Genomic DNA, 26,026 nt, shown 5'->3' with positions numbered 1-26,026 from the left:
CTAGTGATGGGCACCAACTACAAGTAAGAGTCATGACAACATTTTTAACTTCACCTGCAAACTAGTAGGGTTCAAGAAGTTCCTCCAGTTAACTTGTAAGAGACATAATGTGTACTAGTTATACTAGTATGTGTTTTTTTCCTAACTTGTCAACTAGTGAGTTTCAAAACCTGCCACTAGTCGACTAGTAAGACCCAAATTGGCCACTAGTAACACTAGTTGTTGTCTTTTTGACGTTACTAGTCAACTAGTTACACATGTTCTCTTACTAGTTAACAAGTTAGGTCCAAAAAGATTCACTAGTTGACTAGTGACACTCTTTCCGTGGCTCACTAGTTAACTAGGCAATGCTATTTGTTGTCACTAGTCAGATTCTGCACTGAGCATGTAAAGACTTTGACCAAACCTGTTGTAAGTTTGTCTTACATGTAAAGCTATTCTTTGAACTAGTAAGGACTTGCTCAGCACTATTGGGCAACTGTGCACAGCAAGTGAGACATTTCTTTTGCATGTAGGACTTTTTGTTGCACTAGTTGACATCTTCACCAAACAAGTAGATATCCTCATCATACTAGTACAACAAAGCTGCTTACTAGTCATCAAGTTCATCCTACTAGTACAACTAGTACTGTGATAAAATACCACTTGTTTAACATGTATGTCAGTAGCAGCATTCACTAGTTAACTAGTGACGTGCTAATGTTAACTACTAAGCAGCTTTGTTGTACTAGTAAGATTAGGATATCTACTTGTTTGGTGAAGATGTCAACTAGTGCAACAAAAAGTCCTACATGCAAAAGAAATGTCTCACTTGCTGTGCACAGTTGCCCAATAGTGCTGAGCAAGTCCTTACTAGTTCAAAGAATAGCTTTACATGTAAGACAAACTTACAACAGGTTTGGTCAAAGTCTTTACATGCTCAGTGCAGAATCTGACTAGTGACAACAAATAGCATTGCCTAGTTAACTAGTGAGCCACGAAAAGAGTGTCACTAGTCAACTAGTGAATCTTTTTGGACCTAACTTGTTAACTAGTAAGAGAACATGTGTAACTAGTTGACTAGTAACGTCAAAAAGACAACAACTAGTGTTACTAGTGGCCAATTTGGGTCTTACTAGTTGACTAGTGGCAGGTTTTGAACTTCACTAGTTAACTAGTAAGGCCAAATTGTCTTCTACTTGTGTAACTAGAAAACATTTTGGATTCTACTAGTCACCTAGTAAGCATTTTTAGCATCACTAGTTGGCTCTAACGAGACCTCAGCTATTTGACTAGTCACAGTTTTGCCTTGACAAGTTAACATGTAAGATGAAGCATGATGCCACTAGTTAACTAGTTGCATTCCTCAGGTCAACATGTTGAATAGTTAAAAGTAGTGGGTGGAGTAATAACAAAATTCTGAGTCCTGATTCGCAGGTATCTTTTATTTTGAACTGGAGAACAAATAGGAAGCCTCAATTTAACTTTATACCCGCCTCCTCATTTGCATTTGGTCTTACTAGTGTGACTAGTTGACATTTTTGCTTCCACTAGTTCAACTAGGAATGAGTCTAGCTTTGCTAGTTAACTAGTGAGGTCAAAAAGATAGTGTGACTAGTGCGCATGTCAGCATCACTATTTCAACTAGTAAACATTTAAGCCCCACTAGTTAACTAGTGAGCTCAATAAGGTGTTACTAGTTGAACTAGTGAGCATTTCAGCTTCCTCTAGTTCAACTAGTAAACATTTTAAGCCCCACTAGTTAACTAGTATGGTCAAGGAGACTTTTCCTAGTTTAACTAGTAAGGGGCAAATCGCTATCTAGTCACACTAGTGATGATTTTGGCTCTTACAAGTGTAACTTGTGTAAATAACTTGAGCTTACTAGCAAACTAGTGAGGTGAATTGTCGCTACTAGTTAGCTAGTCAGCACTTTTGCAGCTCACTAGTTCACTAGTAAGACTTTGAGCATTGCTAGTTGAGCCCAGAGGGCCACAAGTCTGTCAAAATGCTGTATAGTTTGTATTTTGGTGCCACTAGTGTGGCTTCTGGCTTCACTAGTAAGGCTTATGTTGTTACTAGCTTGACAAAAGTGTCACTAGTTGCTGAAAAAGAGTGACTAGTAAGACTCTTTGTTCAACTAGTTGGACAAAATGTCTAACTAGTGTGGCCAGGTATCCAACTAGTGCTGATAGTAGTCAAACTAGTGAATGACACTGAAGCCTGATATCAAGGATATGGAATAAATGCTCAAACGGCTTGCCATACCGGAGCTCCATCTCTCTACACCAACCTCCGCCTGCATCGCCCCCCCTTTCCCCTGTTGTTAAACCAGCCTGCCCTTCCTTCCTATGAGCCAGTCTGCCATCCAGTCCTCCCATTAAGCTGGCCTGCTCTCCCTTGCCTACCAGAAGCTTCCTTCTTCAGCCATTGTTAACATTTTCATGTTTCTCACATTCTCTGTTGTAAACTGTTTTCTTGTCTGTAACAACATCCATGTCACGTCTGTCCGTCCTGGGTGAAGGATCCCTCCTCTGTTGCTCACCCTGAGGTTTCTCCAGTTTTTCCCTGTTAAAAGGGTTTTCTATGGAGCTTTTCCTCAGTCAATGTGAGGGTCTAAGGGCAGAGGATGTTGTTATGATGATGAACTGTTTGTAAAAACGGGCTATACAAATAAACTTGCCTTGCCTTGCCTAACTTACCTAAATAATAGTTCCCTCAGCTGAGCGCTTTGAGTTACGCACAGAGTAACACCTGGCACATACTTATCCATCAATGAATGAATCAATTATTGGATGGAAACATGTATATTATCTAGCTTATTACACAGTGACATGTAGGGGGATCAACTTGTTCTCCAGGTGGAAAGGAGTCTGTACAGAGCTGCAGTGAACAAAGTGTTACCGTCCATTTACTCTGTAAAGACAATAGTATTAGCAATTATGGAAATACTCAAGTTAGGTACAAACAGGCCTACTGTACCTCAAAACTATTAAATCAGTGTAAATTCCAGCACAGAACGTCCTGAAACAGCTCTCAGAGTGTTATGCAGCTCTGCATGCAAATCTGCTGAACACAGGAAGCTAAGCAGGGACATGATATTGATTGCTGTCACACTGAAGGTATGTTAAGCACCACCTGAGGGATTGTCTGCTGCTGTGGAGGACTTCTCTACCGCACCCTCACACACTTGATGAGCAGGGCTGTTGTATAGGGGAGAAAGGTGATGATAATTCTAGGGGCCCAGCGCCCAGTAGGGCCCACAAAAAACCCCAGTAGTCTAATCTTTGTATGACTGAATTATTCTGCATAAGACCCTGACTAATACTCATATAGTAATGCTGCATGCAATGATAATACATACGTAGTCTAAGAAAAAAAGTGGAAAAGTCAGGGGGTAGGGGCCCACTCTAGTATTCTTTCAGGGGCCCCAGAATTCCTAGCAACGGCCCAGGTGATGAGACAGGCAGAGATGAACAGTTTTGGACTGAGACCATGCAGACTGTTTGAGCCCAGAGCTGAGACAAAAGAAACAATTTTGGAAGCAAAATTATTGGATGGCCCTCGGCCTCGAGTGCTGGATAAGTCGTCAAATGTCTGAAATCGTTTTACAGGAAGAGAGAATACATCGATTTAGACTCAGATACTGATAATAACAGATAATAACTTTCTGACATGAATTTGGCACATGAACTGTTCATGTGCCAAATTCATGTCAGAAAGTTAAATTGAAGTAGCTACATTTTCCATGAGCCTCCACACACATGTGAAATTATTCGACTGGCGCAAGATGGACGAAAGCGAAAACATTTGCCAAGAATGTTTTCATTCATCAAGAATGAAAGTTGGAGGTTGGAACACGATCAGATACCGTCGTAGTTTCGACCATAAACGGTGATCCGACGGCGTTATTCCCATAACCCGCCGGGCAGCGTCTGGGAAAACGTAAGTAGGAAATGCTGGGCGAGTCGACCACTAAGGAGGGGAGGCTGGCCGGCTGTGCAGCCACTAGGGGCGCTAATATAAACCTCCTCCTCCTCCAATCACAATCAACCTTTAGCCACCCCCCTTTCTGCGGGCTGCAGACAGGTAGGGGAGAGTGGGGTAATGTGATACACCGGGTAATGTGAGACACCCCCTGTATCTAGAAAATGTCATGTGACCATTATGTTTTCAAGCCCCTTCCATTTCCCCATGGTCATGAAGGAGAGGACCTCATGATGCTGTGGAAAGCATTTTTTTTTTTTCACAAAAATATGATTTTTGCATGTAAAAGTAAATTTTCTTGCTGTCAACTTAATCAACTGTTGTGCCAAAGCAAATTGATTCAGGTAGAAAAACTTATATGATACATGATGATGAACTACCAACACATAAAACCATGTGATGATGCTGGCTGAAAGGTTGTTTTTTCTAAAATGGGGGTGTTGGGGTAAAGTGAGACAAATGCTGCGGGGAAAGTGAGACCATGGATGTATTATAATAAATCCATGAGTGAGACTGAGCACACCACACACAAAGATTTACACTAGAATCTCGTCCCCCAAGCCAGAAATCTCACGTGATCAAACATGATCTGTAGCCACACTGCTTTGTTATGCTATGTGCTCTTCAGTCAGCTCTTAATATTGGTTACATTCAATTTTAGTCACATTCCACTTTGTCGGCTCCCCCCACATAGGCTACAAGAGGACTTCGGATCAAAATGGTCACAACTGTCGGGGCCTACAATCTGACCCCCAGACTGTGTTTTAATCTAACTGGTTCTATCTGTCATTTGAATGTTAATTAAAACATTTTGTGTTGTATTTGATTTTGTTCTTGAGTCACTTTGTGTTAAGAAAAAAAAGTGCTTAAAGCAGAAGTAAGTGATATATTTGTGTTAATATAAGTCTTAAATAGTTATATCTTCCGACAGCAATCACTTACATAGAGTGTTTGGTCTGAAACACGGGTCTGTCGGTCACTCTGCTCTGCTCTGAGCCGAGGAGAAAACATTTATCGTATCCTACAGTTTTTATCCAATGAGGAGAGAGAACGGCATGCAGGGCTGTGTGTGCAGCCAAGGGACGCCGTGAATGTGGCGACGTAGGGACGAGGACTGTTATGGTGCGTTCAAGGAAACTCGTATTTTTCCGACCGTGAAGTCGTACCAGTTCGATCTGGTACGACTTCACCGGTCGGAAGTTACGAGTGGCCGTTATAGTGACTTTCACCGGTAAAACAGGTCGGAAAAACACGAGTGGGTTGTCTGGAACGCTACAAAGTTGTAAGTTGTGACTTGAAGCTGTAATTTACGATTTCAAAAGCCTGCCTGGAACGCAGCATTAGCGAAAACGACCGGACCACTTACTTCTGCTTTAATTGACCAATCCCCATGATTCTGATACTAGTCCGACATTAGTTTTGGGAAGTGTGGTTGTCAAGCTAGCTGTCAGGATTCTAACTGTTACAACATGTGTTGTTATGGTAGTTTCAGAGTGGAAAAGTGGATCAGTTTACCCCATTGATTTCTCTGGTTTGTCTCAGTTTACCCCTGAGCTGGGGTAAAGTGAGACACAAGACAACTTTTTTTAAAACAATCATATTTTCACTGCCCTTCGTCCTAAATACATTCTGATAATTTCTATTGCTAGGAAACATCCTGAATTAATGGGAAATGTGTAAATTTTACCGATAAATCATTTTAGCTGGAAGTTCAGATGAATCAGACCCCAACTTCTGCTAAATTAATTTGAAAAATCACATCATTCCATAGAATGACACTGACACCACAGCTCAGCCCTCTCTCTCTGGTTGTCCAATGACATTGCCTGTTATCTTTTGCGTTTTGGGAAACATTGACACACTGGAACACATAAATACACAGGTTTGAGAGAAACACAGCAGGTTTACAGCACTTTGTGAATCTTATCATTCTTCAGAGAGATAAGTCCACATCACCCCATCGACCTGAAGACAACAGCTGCTTGTGAGTATCCTCAGCCTTTACTTGGTTGTGTTTTATGACTGTCACGGTGCCCCCAACTGTAGTAATTCTGAAGGGTATTGTTGAGCCAATGATTTGTCCGAAAAGCTTAATAAATTAATAATTAATTATACTTAATGGCAGCATTGCATATAATAATGAATATTGAATATAGTATTGCACAAAATATTGAGTACATCTTCAATTCAACACTTTAGCCATTCACTGGTTTAATATTTTTTCCTTGTCTTTCAGAATTCAAAGCCAACACAGCACAGTCAAGTGTTCACGTGAAGCAAGGCTCTCAGACCCTCAGACCTCCACACTCCCAGACTCTGAAGATGAGTCTCAGTCTTGTTGTGGTGCTGCTTGTCCTCTTCCACACCTGTCTTCTCACTGAAGGTGGAAAGCAAACAGGATCTGACTACAATGACAAAGGGTCAGAGAATATTTTTGACAGGATTTTGACAGCTAATGAGCAGGCCAAAGAGAAGCTGATGGAAGGTGACCTATTACTGCAGACCAGGACCAGGACCAGAACCAGAACAGCACGGAACGCCATATGGGGCACCACCAATCTATGGAGGAACGATTCCAGAGGTTTAGTGCAGGTCCCTTATGTACTGAGCAATGAGTTTTCATGGACAGACAGAATTTCTATCCGCAATGCCATGCGGTCTTTCCGTGGCAGGACCTGCATCAACTTCATTCCCAGAACCACACACACAGACTACATCAGCATCGTGAACGGAGATGGATGCTTCTCATATGTGGGCAGAGTTGGTGGCGCTCAGCTCCTCTCCCTCAAACGAGACGGCTGCATCCACCGTGGTGTCATCCAACATGAGCTCATCCACGCCCTGGGTTTCGAGCATGAGCAGAGCCGGAGCGACAGAGACCAGTATGTCTGGATCAACTGGGACAATATCGAACCTTCAGAGAGGGATAACTTCCAGAAGCTTGAAACAAACAACCTGGACACTCCGTATGACTACTCCTCCATTATGCACTATGGAAGACGTGGTTTCTCCATAAATGGTCTAGACACTATCACCCCAATCCCAGATCCATCAGTCCAGATCGGCCAGAGGAGGGATATGTCATTACTTGATGTCTACAAACTCAACAAGTTATACAGCTGCTTTTGAATCAGAAATCTTTGAGTTTTCTTTGCCATTGTTCAAAAGCTCCAAATTTGGTTCTTAAAAAGTTTTCAAATCACAGGTCAAATTGCTTTACAGCAACTTTTAAAACAGCAAGATTTTGCATCCAGATCTATTCATCATAATTACCCTTTAGTGCACCTGTTGCCTTAAATCACCAAACTTGTAGCAAAAATATCATTTTGTAACAGAAAATATTAATGTATGCATGTATTAACTATCTAGGTGTGAATGTTTATGTACAGAAATGTATGTAAAGGCAAAAATTTCATTATGTGCCATTAATCATTCAATGAATTAATTAAAGTTTTACCTATGACCTGCAGTGTAGGTGTGATGATGCTGCCATACTGCTCAGTGTGCACGCGCTCCTGTGTGTCTATGTTCCGTCATAACTCACCCTCCATGACTTTGAGTGTCACTTGATTTAACCTCGGGTTCATGGAGTGCACAGACAGAAATTTGTACACGAGGTCCATCAGCCAGTCACATTTATCATGTACTGTATACTGTTCTACTTCCATATCTTCACTTACATCACATCACATCATGACATTACACTTTCACTTTGTTACACCAGTAACAAAAAACAAGAAGAAACTCAAACCACCACCGTGCACTTTCTTATCTCTGCCATTTATCAGGAAACATCGTCACATGGGAAGACGAGTGACACTTTGATTCCCTGGAAAGATTATTTTAGGTCTATTTATACACTAACAATTGATTCATATTCTAGAATTTTTCAAATTAAGATTTTCTACCGCTACAAATAAACAACTTAATATTTTTAACACTATACACTCTCCATTATGTAAATTTTGCAATGAAGAAGTGGAGGTCAGCTACATTTATTTTTTTATTGTACACATCAGATTGTGGTTAGACGTTCAAAAGTGGGTAAGACCGAAAAAGAATCATTTTGAATTTACACCACTAAACATATTACTGGATGCAAAATGCCTGCAGATTGTAAACACGATCATTCTTTTGGGGAAAATATTTATATTTAAGACCCAAACAAAAAACTCCTGAACATGGATTTTTTTTTAGAAATAAAGTGTGACGGCAATTTCTTTTGGAAAAAAATATCGCAACAAATCAAGATAAGGTGGAAATGCCCTTTTTTCTCCCTCTCTCTCTTTGTCCTTTTTTTTTTTTTTTTTACTTTTCTGACATTTTTTGGTCCTGTTTTATTATGTCGTTAGGTTTGTTCTGTCCTTTGTTTTCTGTTTGTCTGTTTTTAGTCAGTGTATTGTCAGTTTATATTGCCTGTTTCCATTCAAGAAAAAGAAAAAACAAAACATGGTCACAGTCCTCTCTTCCTGATTCCCAGCACTGAGATGCTTCCACAGGATTTCATGATATTACATAAACTGACCTTTGACCTTTGTCCACCAAAAACTTATCAATTCAGTCCAAGTGAATTTCCATGTGAAAAATGCAATTTCCGGGTGATGACTCCTTTAAAGACTTCCCCCCAGGTGTTACTGTTACTGTAGTGTCACATTCACAAGAATCAGACAGATTTTTTTTTACTCTTACTTAGATTTTCACAACCTTTTATGATTTGATGGTACAATGTGCGCAACATTCTCATATTTATAACTTGCACTAAGACTATTTATCAAACTACAAAGTAAGCAAATTTTATAAACATTTTGTAAATAAGAAAATGTAACCTTTTATCTCGTCCAATTGTATTATCCATTTTGATTCTGTTTTTATTTATATATATTCTATTTACACATTATTTCATTGTTTCTTAAAGCAGAAGTAAGCGATCCGGTCGTTTTGGCTAATGCTGCGTCCCAGGCAGGCTTTTGAAACCGTAAATTACAGCTTCAAGTCACAACTTACGGCTTTGTAGCGTTCCAGGCAACCCACTCGTGTTTTTCCGACCTGTTTTACCTGTGAAAGTGCACTATAACGGCTACTCGTAACTTCCGACCCGTGAACTCGTACCAGATCGAACTGGTACGACTTCACAGGTTGGAAAAACACAAGTTACGAGTTGCCTTGAACGCACCATAACTTCTTGTCAGCCGATGGAGTTAGCAGCCCCCGCCCTCGTCATGGATCTATTGGTCCTCGTTAGTGATGTGCGGAACGATACTGAAATATTGATACTTCCGATACCAGGTCTGTATGCTCTAGAATCGATTCTCAAATGAAAATATCAATACTTTTGATACTTCAGTCATTTGTGGTAACGTATATCATTAACAGGAACACGGTGGAAAGTAACTCAACTATTGAGATTCCGCCTGGGTAAGTGCGTAATGCGTAAGCACAGCGGCAAAGTCAGTTTCTCTCAGTCTGTGTAAAGTCAATGGGGGAGCGGAAAAGGAGTCAGGTGTGAGCTATTTCAGCTCCACAAACAGTGAAGATGAAGTCTATAATGTCTGTGGGAAAATTATAAATAATATTATAAATAAATAAATACAGTTATATAAATAATACTTTTGTTTATTATTTTATTATTTATTTTATGGTTTTATTATTTTACTTATGTTCTTTTTTTAGTGTTTGAAACACCATTTTCACATATTTTGTATGATTGTGTCCTCTGTTTGGTTTTTAATGTTGAACTAGATAAAGTAGCATTTCCTGATGGAAATGCGTGTGAATGCTGAAAGCAGCTGAACGCTGTTGCAGAATTAGCAAATAGTGCAAGCAGTGATCACCATACAAATGTTTGACCAAGCTAGGAATTGAACCCACAATCTCATGGTCAGTAGACTTTGACTTTGCCTCTAGGCCACAGTGTACACACAGTTGCAAAGACTGTTGTCTGTTGATGAGCTGCACTCTGTCTCACTCTGAAGTTAATGAGCCCAAAGCTGCACCTGTTGGAAACACACTGTTGGAAATCCCTGTATATCCCTGAATTAGCAGAATAAATTGACAAAGACATGCGTAATGACATGCAAGAAACATGTCCAAGGAAGGAATTAAACCCACAACTTCATGAGTGGTAACCTAACATACTAACCACATGGCCACCAAGGACCTGAGTTACAATCAGCTTTATACTGTGAGGAATCAAAGACTGTCTAGTGACAGCTGAATAGTTGGAATCAGTCAAGTAAAGTCAAGCAATGACATGACTGAGGCAGGAGTCGAACCCATGATCTCATGATCACTAAACCTTTACTCTGCCGCTTCGCCACAGAGAGCACACTGTTTACAAGACTGTTGTCATTCATTGTAATGTGATGATGTGGTACAAATAATCAATGAGATAACGAACACCTGTAACCAATTGAAGGCGGGGGGAGGGGAGGTGAATTCTGCCAGTGAAGTCCCATAGTGGGCAGCGCAGGACAAGAAATGATGGATACAAATCATTCAAGAGCTTTAAGCCTGTGCAAATTCAAGAGCTTTGCTTTTCTCTGCTGTGTTCTTGGTTTTCAAAGTTCCAGTGCAAATCAATCTTAGTGCAGTGGTATAAACAAGAAACATGTTAACACAAACCAAGATTGAAAGAGGTAAAGAGAATAGGTGGGAGCGCATATGCATTATCAAGTTTGATCATGTGACCAGACCAGTTCAAAGTGGCTGACACACTAACAAGACTGCTCAGGTGGGATTTGAACCAGTGACCTTGTGGTCAGATGGCAGGAACCTTATCCACTGGGCTACTCCAACACTTCTGATGAAGTAGAGGTTGAGAGTTGAGAGTTTGATGAATGTGAGATTTTTCAATGATGCTTTAAAAAAAAAAAAAGAGTAGAAATGAGCCACAACAAGTAAGTAGAGGACTTTTTTGTGAAAATAGTGCAAGCAGTGATCACCATACAAATGTTTGACCAAGGTAGGAATCAAACCCAAAATCTCATGGTCAGTTGACTTTCACTCTGCCTCTAGGCCACATTGTACACACAGTTGCAAAGACTGTTGTCTGTTGATGAGCTGCACTCTGTCTCACTCTGAAGTTAACAAGCCCAAAGCTGCACCTGTTGGAAACACACTGCGTCAACACCAAGAAAGCTTGAGAGTCAAGCTTGAATGACTTACAATGGAAATTTCTGTGAATTTCAGGCTGAGAGCAGCAGTTTCAACATGAAGCAAGTTATCAGAAGTCAACAGAGGACAACTGGGAAAATAATTCACTATAATTGTTATTGAGGCAAGATTTGAACTAGCAACCTTCAGGTCTTCAGCCCAGCAACTTAACCACTAGGCTACAGACACAGACAGTAGGTGAGGGGCAAAGAAAACCTTTAATAAGAGGATCACTGGCTTCTGCTTAAAAAAAAAAGTAAGGAAAGTGCAGAAATTAGCCACACCAAGTAAGAAGATGACTTTTTTGTGACCTGTGACTATTTTTTGGTGAATTAAAACGAATTAAAAAGCACTTAACAGCAAGTTACAAAGTTGAGCTCCTTCTCCTGCTGCTGTGAAAAAATGCATTGGGCTGAATGAGAGCAGAGAGCTCCCTGGTTGCATTTAAAAAAATATTTTAAATTATTATCTAAGTCTCTTTGCATTTTTGACCAGAATTTTAGCCAGAAGACAAGTGTGGCTACAAAACTGGAGAAAATAATGTGTCTAGAGTTTCATTTGTGGCCGTGCTGACAGTTTAGCCAGAAAAACTCTAGAATGTTTTTTTGCCTCTCTCCACTCTGGCACCACTCTAGCTCTGCTCGTTAGACGCAACACACACCCATTATAAAGCTGGATTTTGTCAAAAAACTTAATGATTTTAAAACTGCCAAATATCAGAAACTGTTGAAGATATCAATAAGCTGAGTCATAGAGTCAAAAGTTTGTCTACAGCTTAGAATTTGAATGAAGTCTCTAGCAGAAAGTATGGTGAAGCTTTAGTGGCTGAAAGAAGTAAGAAGATTTGAAGAGTTTGAAGACTGTTCCAATGCATTCTCTATGGGGAAAAAAAAAATCAGAAAAAGTTAAATATTTGAAAAAGTATAAAAAGTATGAAAAATTTGAATACATCCGATAAAGTCCAGAAAAAGCTGCACGTTTTGATATATGAATTGTTGAAATAGCACAAAGTATGAAGGACTACTGTAGAAGAAGACCGTAAAAAGGCGGAAGAAAATGGCCGAACAGAAGAACAATAGTGTGAATGCTTTCAGCACTAATTAGCTGGGCTATATTGTAAACGAGGCCGCTACCTATACTTCAGAGTTTAAAATAAATAGATAAATATGTTATTCTGATGTCTTGTATCCTTAGGAAGTTATGACTTGAAATACACTACTTTTTTTCTTCTTTTTTTAAAAAAGATTTACCAGGCACATTAGGTGCATTTGCACAAAGTATCGGTAATCGGATCAGTATCGCCGATACCAGCCTGAATTTTACTCAGTATCGGATCAGAAAGGAGAAAAAAAAGGAAATTTGTGGTATCGAACATCACTAGTCCTCGTCCCTACGTCATCACGTTCACGCGCATCCCTTGGCTGCACACACAGCCCTACATGCCGTTCTCTCTCCTCATTGGATAAAACTTGTAGGATACGAGAAAAGTTTTCTCCTCGGCTCAGAGCAGAGCAGAGTGACTGAGAGACCCGTGTTTCGGTCCAAACACTCTAAGTGATTGCTGTCGGAAGATATAACTATTTAAGACTTATATTAACACAAAAATTATCGCTTACTTCTGCTTTAATATCATGCCATGAAAGCTGATTCTGATTATTTTTTGTGACCATTTTTACTGTATTACTTATAAGCATAGATATATACACGTAGATGCCGCATTCGGGCTTGTCAGGAATGTCGTCGCGGCCGCCATCTTGGGGGGGAGTTCCTATGGTAAAAACCATAGATGACGTCATGCATGTCACGAACATAGATATATAAACGTATATATATCTATGTCTCACGAACGGCAGTACGAGGTAAAACAAAACATAACAAAACCCATTCACCTCCCCCTCAAGATGGCGGCGGCGGCGACGATCCGTTCCAATGGGCAGCAGCGTCAGAGGCGGCATCTAGTATCTAGTGTTCATGCATGAGATGTTGTGAGTTATTATGCAATAAATTAAATAATTATACAATAAATGTTGTACTGTAATAATCTTTTTTTTTTTTTTTTTTTAAATCCATGGCATTTTTTGTATATTTTTGTAAATTATTAGGATCATAATCCTTTTCTATGTTCTTTCCTCATGTATTTGTCTGTTCTTCTCCATCCAACTGACCCTCAGCCAGCAGAAAACTGCCCTTTGATCAGTTTGTGTCCAAAACATTCAGTGAGTCATAAAAAAATACTGTCTTTGTACATTATTATAACCCATTATAGTAGACGATGTTTTTATACTGTATTACAACTATGAAATGAAACATGAAACATATTGTTTTCTTTTCTATAAGCCTGTTTTGAAAAAACAAAACATGAAGGAGGTCAGACAGCAGCTTAGTCGGTCTTTATTTGAGGTAAATATAGGTCCAGACAGAGCCGGTTCTCAGTTCTCAACATCTGAGGAGGATTCATGGGGAAATCCAGGCGTGAAATCGAAAAGCCCTTAACTGCTGGAAAACTGTCCAAACTGTTGGAAAGAAAAACAAAAAATCTGACGGAAACACAAAATTTCAGACGAGACAGAAACACAGCGGACTGTCAGCTGTCCGTAATCAAACAAATCAACAGGAACAAGCCAGTCCTCTCTGTCAGAATGAATACAAAATATCAAACATTAAAAAAAGAAAACACACTTCACAAACACCCAGTTTCTCCTGTCAAATAGAAAACAACATAATCCAAAAAAAGGCTTTTCAGTTCATCGTCTGATTGTAGACAACTTAGTTTATGAGAATAAAAATACACCTTCATAAAATATGAGAAATATATTAAACACAGCTTTCAACAGTATTAAAAGAAGTCAGCGACTGAATCTGAACACAGTTGACTCATTCCTGCTCTTAACTCACTACAAACAATGGAGACATTTCACATAAGGTCATATCAGAGAGATGGTGGAGTTACACAGTGTAAGCAAGATATTCATTAACTGCAAGAACACATGAGCCACAGTGAGGATGTTAGTGAAGATGATGGTGATATCAAACTAGGATGAAAGTCAGACTGACAAATAAACTATATCTGTTTATTATTTGAAGTCAAATTAACAGCAGGAATGAATTAACTTCTGCACACAAATCTAGTTCTGAAATTGAATCAATAATAACACTAATACTACCACTGAATTTACAGCAATGACATGTTTAAAAACCACCTCTGTCAATCATCACATCGTCTTAATTCCCTCTTTAAAAATTGCAATAATCAATTCAAAGTTTTGCAATTTTAAAAGTATAATTTCTGGTGAGTATGAACATCACTATGTACATGAGTTAGGTACCAAATATTCAAAAACATTGTTCATCAAACCTGTAAGACCAAACTGATGCACAGCAAAAGTGCATTGTGGGTATAGTGTGATCCCATGTTGAAGGGACACACACTGTCTAGTTCTGGTCTTTGGACAGGGGCCCCCAGGGCCCCCAGGCCTGTGTCCAGTCAGCTCTGTTCACAGATCCATCTGCTTGGTGGTGTCAAACAGCCAGTGTCACCATGACGACGTGTATTGTTTTTTCATTTTTCTTCTTTTCCTCTTTCCTGACCATGTTGTCTTTTTCAACTCTTCTCACTCTGTAATTCTTTTTTCAGTTCTCTTTTTATCTCCATTTGTTCCTCCAATTTCATTTGTCCCTTCTTTTCTGTCTTCCTCCACTATTCACAGTTTTTGTATATATTCTCTTCTTCCCAAACTCTTTTCTTAAATCTTTATCCTTGTGTCTTCTCTTTCTTTCTCCACCTTTTATCAGCATTTTTTCCCTCTTCATCTTTTATTCCCCCTGTTCTTCCTCCCTTTATATTTTACCTCTTTCCTCATGTATTCATCTCCTGAAATCTTTGTCTCAACTTCATTCACCTTCAACCAAACTCTTTCAGTTTAGCCTTGATTAAGCCCCGCCCCTCTGTCTTGTCTCCTGATTCCTCACATGTCCCATCAATCAGACCCAGACAGGTTGATACATTGCTGATGCCCCGTCCGTCTCAGTCTCTCTCTCTTATCCGTGATCAGTCCAGAGCATTAGAATGATGTCACACAGGTCATCTCATCTGCAAGTTCATCCTCATCGCGGCCCGTCCTGATTGGCTCCTCGTCACTGTAGAGCGCAGCGGGGTCAGCAGCGGCGTTGCCAAGGAGGCCGTGACTCCCCGAGCCGAGCAGGTCGCTGGCGGCCAGTTCCATCTCGTCCACCGTCATGTGGCACGCGTCGGCGATCTCTCGCTTCGCAAACGCCACAAACTTTGGATCTCGGGCATAAAGGCCGAGACCCTCAGAGATCAGGACCTGCAGAGGGAAGAAAGATCAGTGACTGTGGTCTGACACGCTGCCACCGATCAGTGATCAATCAACGCTTCCTCACCGCTTCCACCAGACTGTCAGCTGATCCTCGTTTCTCGGTGAACTGCGCCCCGAGCTGAGACGGAACCCTGAGCGTGGTGTAGGCTCTGTACGGCGGCGGCGCTGAGGGAGAAAACAGGAACCGTTCCTCAACGTTCTGTCCAAAATTGTTTATACTGTACATATACAAAGTATCTAATGCTTTAAAAACTAATATTATTCGCCGATGACACAAATATCTTCTGTTCTGGGAATGAGTTGAACCAACTAGCTGAGACAGTCAATAATGAAATGTCTAAACTACACGTGTGGTTTAACATAAATAAACTCAAAATCACAAAAACCTGGCAAAAACTAAAAAAAGGCTACAATAAGAGTAAATATAAAGGTGAATGGGTAGAGTTAGCGAGAATAAAGTCTTAGGAGTAATTATGGATGATATGTTAAGTTGGAGACCACACATAAAACACTTGCAAAACAAGTTGGCCAGGAGTGTGTCCGTCCTATGGAAAGCTCAAAAAATATTAAATCAGAAGTCACTCCATGTAATTTATTCAGCATTAGTATCACCACATTTGCAATACTGTGCAGAAGTGCGGGGAAACACGTACAAAAGTGTCATGCACCCCCTGTTCACACTTCAAAAAAGAGCTGTAAGAATTCTACACTATGCCCAGTACAGAGCGCACACAAACCAGTTGTTCATCAATGCAAAAATCCTCAAACTACACGACTTAATCAACTACAAAATTCTGCAGATTATGTACAGGGCTGTAAACAGAGACCTTCCACATAACTTACAAGGTTTTTTTCACAGACAGAGATGTGACACACAATCTGAGAGGGAATATGTTATTTAGGCAGAGGAGAGTGAGAACTACGCTAAAATCCTTTTCTATCTCAGTCACTGGTCTCAAACAGTGGAACAAACTAGATGATGGGGTTAAAAAATCAAGAAACTTGTGGGCTTTTAAAAAAGAAATACGAAATTCTATTCTAAACAATTATAAATTGATTTAAACCCAGAGAAAGGGGTTTAACGTTATTCTGGACTGGCTGTCTGGATCATGTACTGTATGCTAAGAAAGAAAAATTGTGATGAAATTGAATGGTAATCGGGGTGGGACCTGATAAGCTTTATGCTTCTCCCGTTTTCCCTTTCGGTCATGTTGCTTGTATTGCGTAACTGAAATTGTGTGTGATGAAGTCTGATTCAATTAACATGAAATAAATAAATAAATAAATCTCAATCTCAGTGTTTCACTTCAGTTGCTTCCTACCTGATGTCCCCACAGGGCCACCGTACCAGGCCGGTCTGGGCGTTGCACCTGTCACACTGACACCTGATTGGGGAACAGCACAAACACTTGAGTTATGATAGACATTAGTCACATGACCAGTCTGCATCACACTGCTGTTCAGTTCTGTCAGAAAACCACACCGGCTGTAAACTAATGAGACATTCACGGTGACATGTGCCTGGATCGTTGTGACGCCATCACCATGGTTACTCTCACATGATTACACTGAAAGTCTGTAACCATGTTTCCATCCACTTGTCGATCGAATAATCTCAAGATCGATAAAAATATGAATGTGAACAATGCCGACTCAAGTGCGTTTCCATCTCAGACCTTTAAATTAAATAAAAAGCCGTGCGTAATGACGTCATGTGCTGTTTTGCGATCATATTGCTGTATCGAATTGTTTTCTTGCAGTTTAAGGTGTTTCCATTCATTTTTGTACTAAATCATAAAATAGAAGGACATCCATCCTTCATCTTTAACCGACTATCTGAGGTCAGGCTGTGTGAGGAGCTGCTGGAGCCATACACACGCCAGCCAAGTGAAGTTGGTAAATAGGCAACTTACAGGCTCTATAGACTGGTGTTTATAATGCCACATGGCTGTCATCTAAACACGGCTTTGATGCAGATGCAGCGCATGTTAACTACTACAGACAGCGGAGGTGGGTTGTGAACGGCAGTGCTTCAAACTGTTCTGGGAGATGGAGATTCTTCACATGAAGCCAGTCTGTCCTGTTCACCTGCAGAAAACTTTCCTTGTATCCTACAACCTTTATCCAACGAGGAGAGAGAACGGCATAAAGGGGCGGTCCTCTCTGTGTGTGCAGCCAAGGGATGCGCGTGAATGTGGTGACGTAGGGACGAGGGCGGGGACTGCTAACTCCATCGGCTGACAGGAAGTTAGCCAAAACCACCGGATCGCTTACTTCTGCTTTAATTAATCAAATTTTACATTTTACAAGGCATTTTTCATTCAATATTGCTTGATGCGAATAAAAACGTGTGGATGGAAACAAGGTTAGTGTCAGTCTCTTCCAGTGGTTTCTCCAGTCCAACAGGTGGATCCTTTGTGGCCCAACCTGTTCCAGCGACTGGGTTACTGGGGTTGCACCCACTTTGCTAGGCAACAGCCCACAGTGTAAATCAGTCCAGATGAAGTGCATCTTCAAAGACCCCGAGCTGGAACAACAGGATTTGTACGGACAGTCTGTGAACGCACCGTTGGCTCCGGGACATGAGAACATCTCTTACAGGGTCTACTCTCCTCACCTCTTCCTGCTGCTCCCTTCTTCCCCTCACCCCCGTGAACTCCTCCTCCGCCCCAGGGTGGACTGCCCTCCTCCTCCACCAGGATGAGGGGAGCGTAGAGGAGGCGTCCGCGGCGAGGACACGGGTTGGCCCAGGAAGCAGAGGAGGCCGCCGAGGAGCGACCAGAGGAGTGACGAGACTCATAATTGTTGTACGTCTGAGGAAGAGGACAGGAAATGAGGAGGGACAAGTTAGATTCTCCAGAAGAAGCGTGTGTTTGCTATGTGCTGTGTGTGTGTGTGTGTGTGTGTGTGTGTGTGTGTGTGTGTGTGTGTGTGTGTGCGTGTCACCTGTGTGCGTGCGCGGCGTGGTGGAGAGGTGGGGTGGTAGGTTCCGGGGATGGGAAGGTCATCACTGCTCCCTTGTCTCCTCAGACACTGGATGTTAAAGGAGGGCTTCCGACCTGGCCAACGACAACGAAACAAACGCACTGCATCACTCTCCTGTCACCACTGAGGTGTGTGTCAGGTGTGTTGGATGTAGATCAGAAATAACTTTAAAGGGATAGTTCAACTTTTTTGAAGTGGGGTTGTATGAGCTACAAATGCCCATTGCTACTGAATTCAGATAAAACTGAGGTCATCGTGTTTGGACCTAAACATCTCAGGGACACTTTCTCTAATCAGATCGCTACTCTAGATGACATCACCCTGACCCTGAGTACAACTCTCCTCTCCTCTCCTCTCCTCTCCTCTCCTCTCCTCTCCTCTCCTCTCCTCTCCTCTCCTGTGCCTTGCCTTGCCTTGCCTTTCCTACTGCACCTGAACACACCGAGCACGGCAACTTGGGTCTCGCGTGAGACTCCGGGAGACTTTGTATTAGATCTAGTTTTACAAACATGTTGGCTTGCTTGAAGTAAATAAACTTCTGGGTGCATGTTTGAGTCGCCATCTGACGCTGTCTGTGGAAAAAAATTGTGGCTTTGAGGGATGTAAACAGCCTAAGCAGCGGAAATTGCATCCGCTCCCATTCATTGCTGCCGAGACAGACACAACTACCGCAAAACAGGAGCAATTAAACTGAAAATCTTCAGATTGCTTCTTTTAGACCTAAAATGTTAGGAAAATACACCCCCGAGTTGATTTTGCCCGGAATTGTCCTTTAAGGCGAGACACCCCAGGTGAATAGGGTAAAAAATTTAACTAACAGCTATTGCCATGAAACTTTCTATGTTTATTACTTAGATTGAGACAATTATTTTTTGTATTACATGTTTTCTTAAATATTATGCTTACATATGGAAATTAGACATTATATAATTAAATATGCGTGAATTTGTGTACATTTCCAGACCCGAAATCTGAAGATTGGATAAAGCCACTTTCAAAATTCTTGTTTTATTTTGTTGACATATTAAAGTCAAAAGTTTTTACAGAGGGGATTTTGAATATCTCTTTTTATCACTTTGTAAATGAGAAAATACTGTCACCAGCCCTAAAAAATCAAATTTCGCCCTGTTTTTAGGTATAAATTGTTGTATAAATGAGGCTGTGAATGATATATCAACAATCCCCTCTGTAAAAAACCTTCAGAATATAGGCAGGAATACAACTGGAAGGTTTGGTGTCTATAAGTGCTGCTGAACTGGAGATTTCGGGTCCAGAGTATAAGAAAAAGCTCATTTTGAGAAAACGGCCTTTAAAGATTCTATTGCAAAAATTCCACAAATTGGCTCTATGCACAGCTCTACTTCCTGAACTTCAGGCAGCTCCTTTGTTTCCTGTGTTACATTATTGGACAAACTGATTAATCCAGGTGTGTCTGATTGGTCAGACACACCTGGATTAATCAGTTTGTCAGTAAATAAAAGAGCTGCCTTGAATTTAGAAAGCAGTGGAGCTGTGCATAGAGCCCATTGTTACTGGAAACAAGAGTGTCTGGCCACTGTGAATTTTAAGGTGTGTGGGCCAGTAGGTCAGAGAAAAAAAATAAATAAATAAAAATAAAAGTAAAAATAAGAAACACTTTAGGTGTAGCCTAGTTGGGCTCATCTGTATGACAACCAATGTTTTCAGTTTCTCTCTGTCTGGCTAAAAATCATATCTGGCCCATGTCAGTGTCACATCCGTTTCACCTCTGTCACTGAGAAGTAAACTACTGCACAACACGTGATTCTGAGGATCGATGTTCATTTTAAGCCCTGTACCAGCGCAGGGACATATTAAATCTCCGATCAGTTCATTCAGACGTCTGATGTGTAAAAAAAAAAAAAAAAAAAAAGCCACCGCTGTGTATCGCGCTGGTCTCCGGCGGCAAACACTCGTTTTTTACGGGTGACAGCTTCCGCGATGACGCACTTTGTAAAGGGATCTTATGGCTCGGTGAGTTTCTGTGCTGTGTCTTTTGTTGTCTAGCAAGTGAGAGTTGCTGTTTTATTTTACGTGAGGATTTAAATCGATTTCCTTTCCCCGTTTTTAAAAGTCCCTCCATGCTGTTCAGAGCGCATCACGTGATGCTTCTAAACGAATCACGCTGTCGGAAAACGACACCAGCCAATGAGACCCTCCCTCGTACTTTTACGATTCGTCACTGGTACAAAGGAAATGACCATTTTTGGAACCGACACATTAGTGCAGGAGAGAGAGAGAGAGAGAGAGAGAGAGAGAGAGAGAGAGAGCTTCACAGCGATACCTGATATGACAGGAGTCTGAACAGACGCGGCTCGCTCTGCGATAGAACGCTCAGTTCTGGTGAATTTAGGAGAAATCTACAGGCGACACCAGTCAAAGTGAAGTAAAATAAACACCCATAATGTGTATTTTAGACTATTTTTTTGTATTAGTCTGAAAGAAGACATGTTATGGAAGCAAAATAGCCCAAAATCTCAAAATTGATAAGTGCATGAAAAAACGATGTTTTTGCCTGCCGTGTCTCGCCTTAAGTACCCTAGATGATTTTTCTGACCGTTGTGCATCTAGTGTACTTGGGCATGGGCATTTGTAGCTCATACAACCCCACTTCAAAAAAGTTGAACTATCCCTTTAATGTTCAGTCTGTTTGTATACAACAGAATAAATCTTCTGACCTGTGGGCGTGGCAGGAAGCAGCCGTCTGCGGGTCGTCCGCCTGCCGTCATTGTAACCGTTACCATAGTTACTGTTGTTGTAGGGGGCGTGGCCATCATACTGGTCTCTGTACAGAGGAGGCTCATCAGGGTAATGTCTGAAAAAACAAACAGGTTTTAACACACACACACACACACACACACATCTGTCTGTCTGTGTACATGTCTGTCAGTGGACCTGTCTCTGGAGGTGATGCTGTCATTGTCCTCCTCTCTGCTGTAGTAACCCTGCTCTCCATATGCCTCCGTGTCCCCATTCCTCCAGTATCTGTCCCTTGAGTCCCTCCTGCAGAACAAGCATGAAGAGTGATTGGCTCAAGTACCTGTCAATCCATACAGACCTGAATGGTGACAGACTCCTGTTAAATCCTCTCATCAAGGTTGTATGAAGGCCTACCTTCCATGATGTTTGTAGTATGATGCTCTCTTGTGGCCGTGGTCCAGCACGCCGTTCTTCGCTGATGGGTGGTGGTGATGATGATGATTGACGGACGACCTCATGTTGTCTCCACGGTAAATATGTTCCTCGTTTTCGCTGCCGTTTGGCATCTTGGTGAGAGAACCGACCCGGTGGATCAGACCTCCATTGGACACTCCTCCATCCCCGACAACGCCACCAGGACCTGCAGACAGACAGGGTGGGGGGGGGGGACAATTCGGAACAATTTTGCATTTCGGGGCTTCAATACAAGACGGACATTACATACGAGCAGCATGGAGGTATTTGGATGTTTTTTGGTGTGTCTTGTTGTTACGAAGACAGTTGGTATCCATTTGCAACCGTTTTATTGACATGCACTGCTACGCCGAGACCCCCTGTAACTCAGAGAAGCCACGGAGGACTCTGAAACTTCTCCCAGCCCTTAGTCCACATGAGGGTGAGTAGATAATGAGTGAAATTTCAATTTTGGGTGAACTATCCCTTTAACAATACATTTTCATCTCAATTACCATAAATAAAATCTACATGGCTTCATACATTTATACATTTTCTCATTTTTCTCATTTTCTCATATTCATCCAGCAGCAAAACCAAGACACCGAAGTACTTATTCAACTCATTCCTAAAACACATCATTAAGGGAGATCTGCCTTTCAACTTGCAAGTGTGAATGTGATAAAATGATAAAATGATAATTCTATTGATTAGATCTGACACTTGGAGGAACATTTTCATTGAATACAAATACTTAATCCTTATTAAATTAAATGTTATCCATTTTACTTTTTAACCAGTCAAACAAGGTTTGCCAAAATTGTGTTACTACCGGACAAGAATAAAAAAGGTGCTCCATAGTTTCACGATCTGCTTGACAAAAGCCACGTGGCTCCACCTGAAACCAAATCACTTCAGTATGTCTGCAGCTGGATAACAACCATTGATAAAACGTGTGTGATGTGAGTGTGTGTTGTTGTTGTTGTTTACCAGTGGGTGTGGTCAGGATGGAGCCTCGTCGATCCTTCTCTGGACCAAAACCATTTTCACCCTGCAGACACACACGGTCAGAAGCTGTGACCTTTGACCTGTGACATCAGTATTGAGTTATTTCCAGTGTGTGTAAGAAAAGACCTTGTATGCAGTGTTTTCCTCCAGCTCCTCGTCCTCCATCATGGCCTCGTCATCCTCCTCAAAGTCCTCATTCAGAGCCAGACGCATCTCTGGACCCAGATCCTGCAGGGTCTTCAGACCGGCTTTACACAGCTACAGACATACACATTAATACACCGTGTTTTATCACATTGTCATGGTTACCGTCTCACCAACATTAACAGTTACACAGAGAATTAGGCGGTCTGTGGTGTCTGGTCTCCTAAATATCTAAAAGACACAGACCACGTACACAGAGGATCTGTTTCCTGGTTCTGACATCACAGACAAGACTCACATCAGTCAAAGAAAACTCATGTTTGACCTGGATAGCAGATGGGTTGGCGGAGTCGGACTCTCCAGGCAGAGTTCCCTTCTCTTTCCTCTTCCTGAACTTCCTGAAATAATCCTGGATCAGGAAAGTGGCATAGAACTTCCCGACTGTGACTTCCTCCTCTGCAGCAGGAAACAGGAGAGGTGAGTGTGTGCTGTTCACAGGAGCACCAGCACTACTGTCACTACTATCAGTCATTTTCCTACTGTCACTACTATTAGTTGTAGTTTCTGCCATATCAGCACTTGCTGCAGTATTTGCAGCAGTATTAGTGGTAGGCTACTTGTAGGGAGTAGGCTACAGTAGTATTTGAAGTAGTACACTTGTAGTATTAGTACTACTTGAAGTAACAGTACCTCTAAAAGTATTAGTAGAACATGTAGTGTTATTCATACTACTTGCAGGAGAATTAGTAGCCTAGTACTTGCAGTAGTATTAGTAGCCTACCTTCATGTGGTGGTATGACCTCATCCAGTAGTTTTGGTTTCATTCTTTTCCAAATCTTCTTGATGATCACCCTCAGTTCTTCGTTCTCTTGGTCAGGGTTACCTAGCAACAGCACACAGTGGGTGGGGTCAGATTTGATTTATGACCAAAGACTGTAACTGACTTATTGCCACAAACAGACGTATAGTTGGTGACTTTTTAACAAACAGGACACAAAAAAAGAGTGAAGAGTTCACTCCGATCAGGTTTCTTCCTCTACTGGCTCCCTGCAAGGATGTGTGCTTTCTCCTCTCCTGTTCATCCTTTCAGGGATTCCCAAAGTGGTGCGCAAGCCGCCGCTAGGGGGTGCGCCACATGAAAAGCATAAAGGTGGTATGGTGTTATATTTTACAAACATTTTTTCCCCTGGCAGGCGGCCGTCTAAGTGATTTCAGCAGCCGCCTTAATTGATTAAAACGGGTGTGTGTGCATGTTGGGGCGTCGTTCAGATGTATTGTCTTTTGTGTGCACATACGCATTACTTTCAATATAGACGCGCGTCATGTAGTGGTGCGCTTGTCTTTACATGCACGTGTGTGTCGGTGTCAGACCCTGATTCTCTCTTGGCGTCTCCCCTACTGTTTCCCACGGAGCTCTGCCCATTTGTAAGGAGAAGGAAGCCCGTATGTGGAAAGACATCGGCTCCGAGATGTAGAATGTGTATTATAGACACTGATGGGAATAACGGCTATAAAGGGATAGTAGCATTTTTTTAAAGTGGGGTTGTATGATCTCCAAATAGCCCCTAAGTACTTTAATTGCAGTAGAAGACTCTCTGCACTCCTCCCGTTAGCAACGCCAGCCCATAGCCCTGCCCAGAGATTTACAACATACATTGTTGTGAACAGACCCAAAGAAAAGTCCTATTTTTGCGGCTTAAAAGAGGTTTTACCTGAAAAAAAATACACAGTTCCTTTGTTCACTATAATACAATTTTTTCCAGCCCCTCAAAGTGCAGGAAAAATGCAGTTTTTATTTGGAGCTAACCAACTGCTGATCGGCGGGCGCTAACCCTGGGCAAAGGGATACGTGAGTTGGTTAGCTCCAGATAAAAACTGCGTTTTTCCTGCACTTTGAGGGGCTGGAAAAAATTGTATTATAGTGAACAGGTAAAATAGTTTTTCAGGTCAAACCTCTTTTAGGCCACGAAAATAGGCCGTTTCTTTGGGTCCATTCACAACACTGTATGTTGTAAATCTCTGGGCAGGGCTATGGGCTGGCGTTGCTAACGGGAGGAGTGCAGAGAGTCTTCTACTGCAGTTAAGGTACTTAGGGGCTATTTGTAGATCATACAACCCCACTTTTAAAAAATGCTTCTATCCCTTTAAAATAAACGGCGTTACTAACGGCGCTACTTTTTTCAGTAACGAGTAAATAAATAAATGACTGTTTCCCCCTTTACAACGCCGTTACTGTTATTGACGCCGTTACTCAGCGTTACTTCTACAGGACGATGAGACGAGCCACGGCCCTGTTGTCAATGACTTCCTTGACTGGTGTGAAAAGTCTTTCCTCCAAATGAACATTGCTAAAACTAATGTCTCACTGACTTTCGCAAGTGGGCCCATGATCAAGAGACAACTCTAAAAGGTCAGACGGTGGAGTGTGTCAATACATATAAATATCTTGGAACTAAACTGAACTTCGAGGCAAACTGCCAAGCTGTGTGTAAAAAGGGACACCAGCGCCTGCACTGTTTGAGGAAACTGTCATCTTTCCACATCGACAGAACCATGCTGACCTTGTTTTATCAGGCTTTTATTGAATCTGTTTTATTCTTCTGTCTTGTCTCTTGGTTTGGAAACTTGTCTCTTTACAACAAAAACTGCCTGAACCAAATAGTGAAATGGGCGAGCAGGCTGATTGCTGAGGCCCAGCTCTACCCACCATCCCTGTACACCAAGCAGTTACAGAGGATGGCTGGCTCCATCCTGAATGACGGTTCAATGCTGAGTTTCAGCTGCTCCCATCAGGCAGGAGGCTCAAGGTACCAGCCTGTAAAACTAAGCAGTACAAAAATAGTTTTATCCCAGCAGCCATCGGTCACATTAACATAGGGAAGAAACCTTGAGAGCTGTTGGTTTTTATTTGGTCTTATTTGATTCATTTTAATCTCTTACCCTCGAGCACTGTTGTCACTTTATATGTATGTCCTGTTGCATGTACTGTGCTGTTTTGTCATAAATGTGATTCACTGCAAACAAAATGTACCTGAGGGTACAAATAAAGTAACCTTTGAACCTTTGAACCATGGTTACATGTGGTGAGGATGTTGTTATAGTGTCATACAGTTGTGATAAAACCGATACAACTGTCTTGATCTCTACCACAGACTCAGCAGAACCTTATGGTTGATCAGAGATGGGTCAGCTGACATGAAGCTGACAGGACCTAGACTGTATCCAGTGTGTGTCTGGGGTCAGTTCAAATTCCTTCATCCATC

General features: G+C 41.5%; 2 protein-coding genes across 3 annotated transcripts in view; one reads left to right on the top strand and one right to left on the bottom strand.

Moving 5' to 3' along the window:
* The first annotated feature begins 5,828 nt into the window (after window positions 1–5,828).
* On the top strand, window positions 5,829–7,164 carry LOC146983940 (hatching enzyme 1.2-like). 2 transcript variants are annotated; one of them, XM_085783053.1, is made up of 2 exons: window positions 5,829–5,950; window positions 6,203–7,164. In XM_085783053.1, the coding sequence occupies exon 2, from the start codon at window positions 6,289–6,291 to the stop codon at window positions 7,093–7,095; it is 807 nt and encodes a 268-aa protein (XP_085639179.1). In that variant the 5' UTR covers window positions 5,829–5,950; window positions 6,203–6,288; the 3' UTR covers window positions 7,096–7,164. The 2 variants fall into 2 exon arrangements, with proteins under 2 accessions (XP_085639179.1, XP_085639180.1); XM_085783054.1 differs by lacking the exon at window positions 5,829–5,950 and having other exon boundaries at window positions 6,187–7,164.
* Window positions 7,165–15,011: 7,847 nt separating this feature from the next.
* cacna1fb (calcium channel, voltage-dependent, L type, alpha 1F subunit) overlaps window positions 15,012–26,026 on the bottom strand; it is a 66,182-nt gene continuing 55,167 nt past the window's right edge. The window contains exons 40-51 of the mRNA XM_085780753.1: window positions 23,545–23,646; window positions 23,089–23,219; window positions 22,746–22,877; window positions 22,602–22,662; window positions 21,573–21,798; window positions 21,354–21,461; window positions 21,137–21,273; window positions 18,402–18,514; window positions 18,073–18,268; window positions 16,778–16,840; window positions 15,520–15,620; window positions 15,012–15,443 (exon numbers count right to left, since the gene is read on the bottom strand). Coding sequence (XP_085636879.1) covers window positions 15,180–15,443; window positions 15,520–15,620; window positions 16,778–16,840; window positions 18,073–18,268; window positions 18,402–18,514; window positions 21,137–21,273; window positions 21,354–21,461; window positions 21,573–21,798; window positions 22,602–22,662; window positions 22,746–22,877; window positions 23,089–23,219; window positions 23,545–23,646 — 1,634 coding nt within the window. The 3' untranslated portion in view covers window positions 15,012–15,179. The remainder of the gene's footprint in view (window positions 15,444–15,519; window positions 15,621–16,777; window positions 16,841–18,072; window positions 18,269–18,401; window positions 18,515–21,136; window positions 21,274–21,353; window positions 21,462–21,572; window positions 21,799–22,601; window positions 22,663–22,745; window positions 22,878–23,088; window positions 23,220–23,544; window positions 23,647–26,026) is intronic.

This window comes from Trachurus japonicus, chromosome 7 (assembly GCF_045865225.1).
Source record: "Trachurus japonicus isolate A0001 chromosome 7, Traja_1.0".
Taxonomy (NCBI): Eukaryota; Metazoa; Chordata; class Actinopteri; order Carangiformes; family Carangidae; genus Trachurus; species Trachurus japonicus.
Note: the sequence above shows the minus strand (reverse complement) of the source record. Positions and strands in the feature narration are given on the sequence as shown.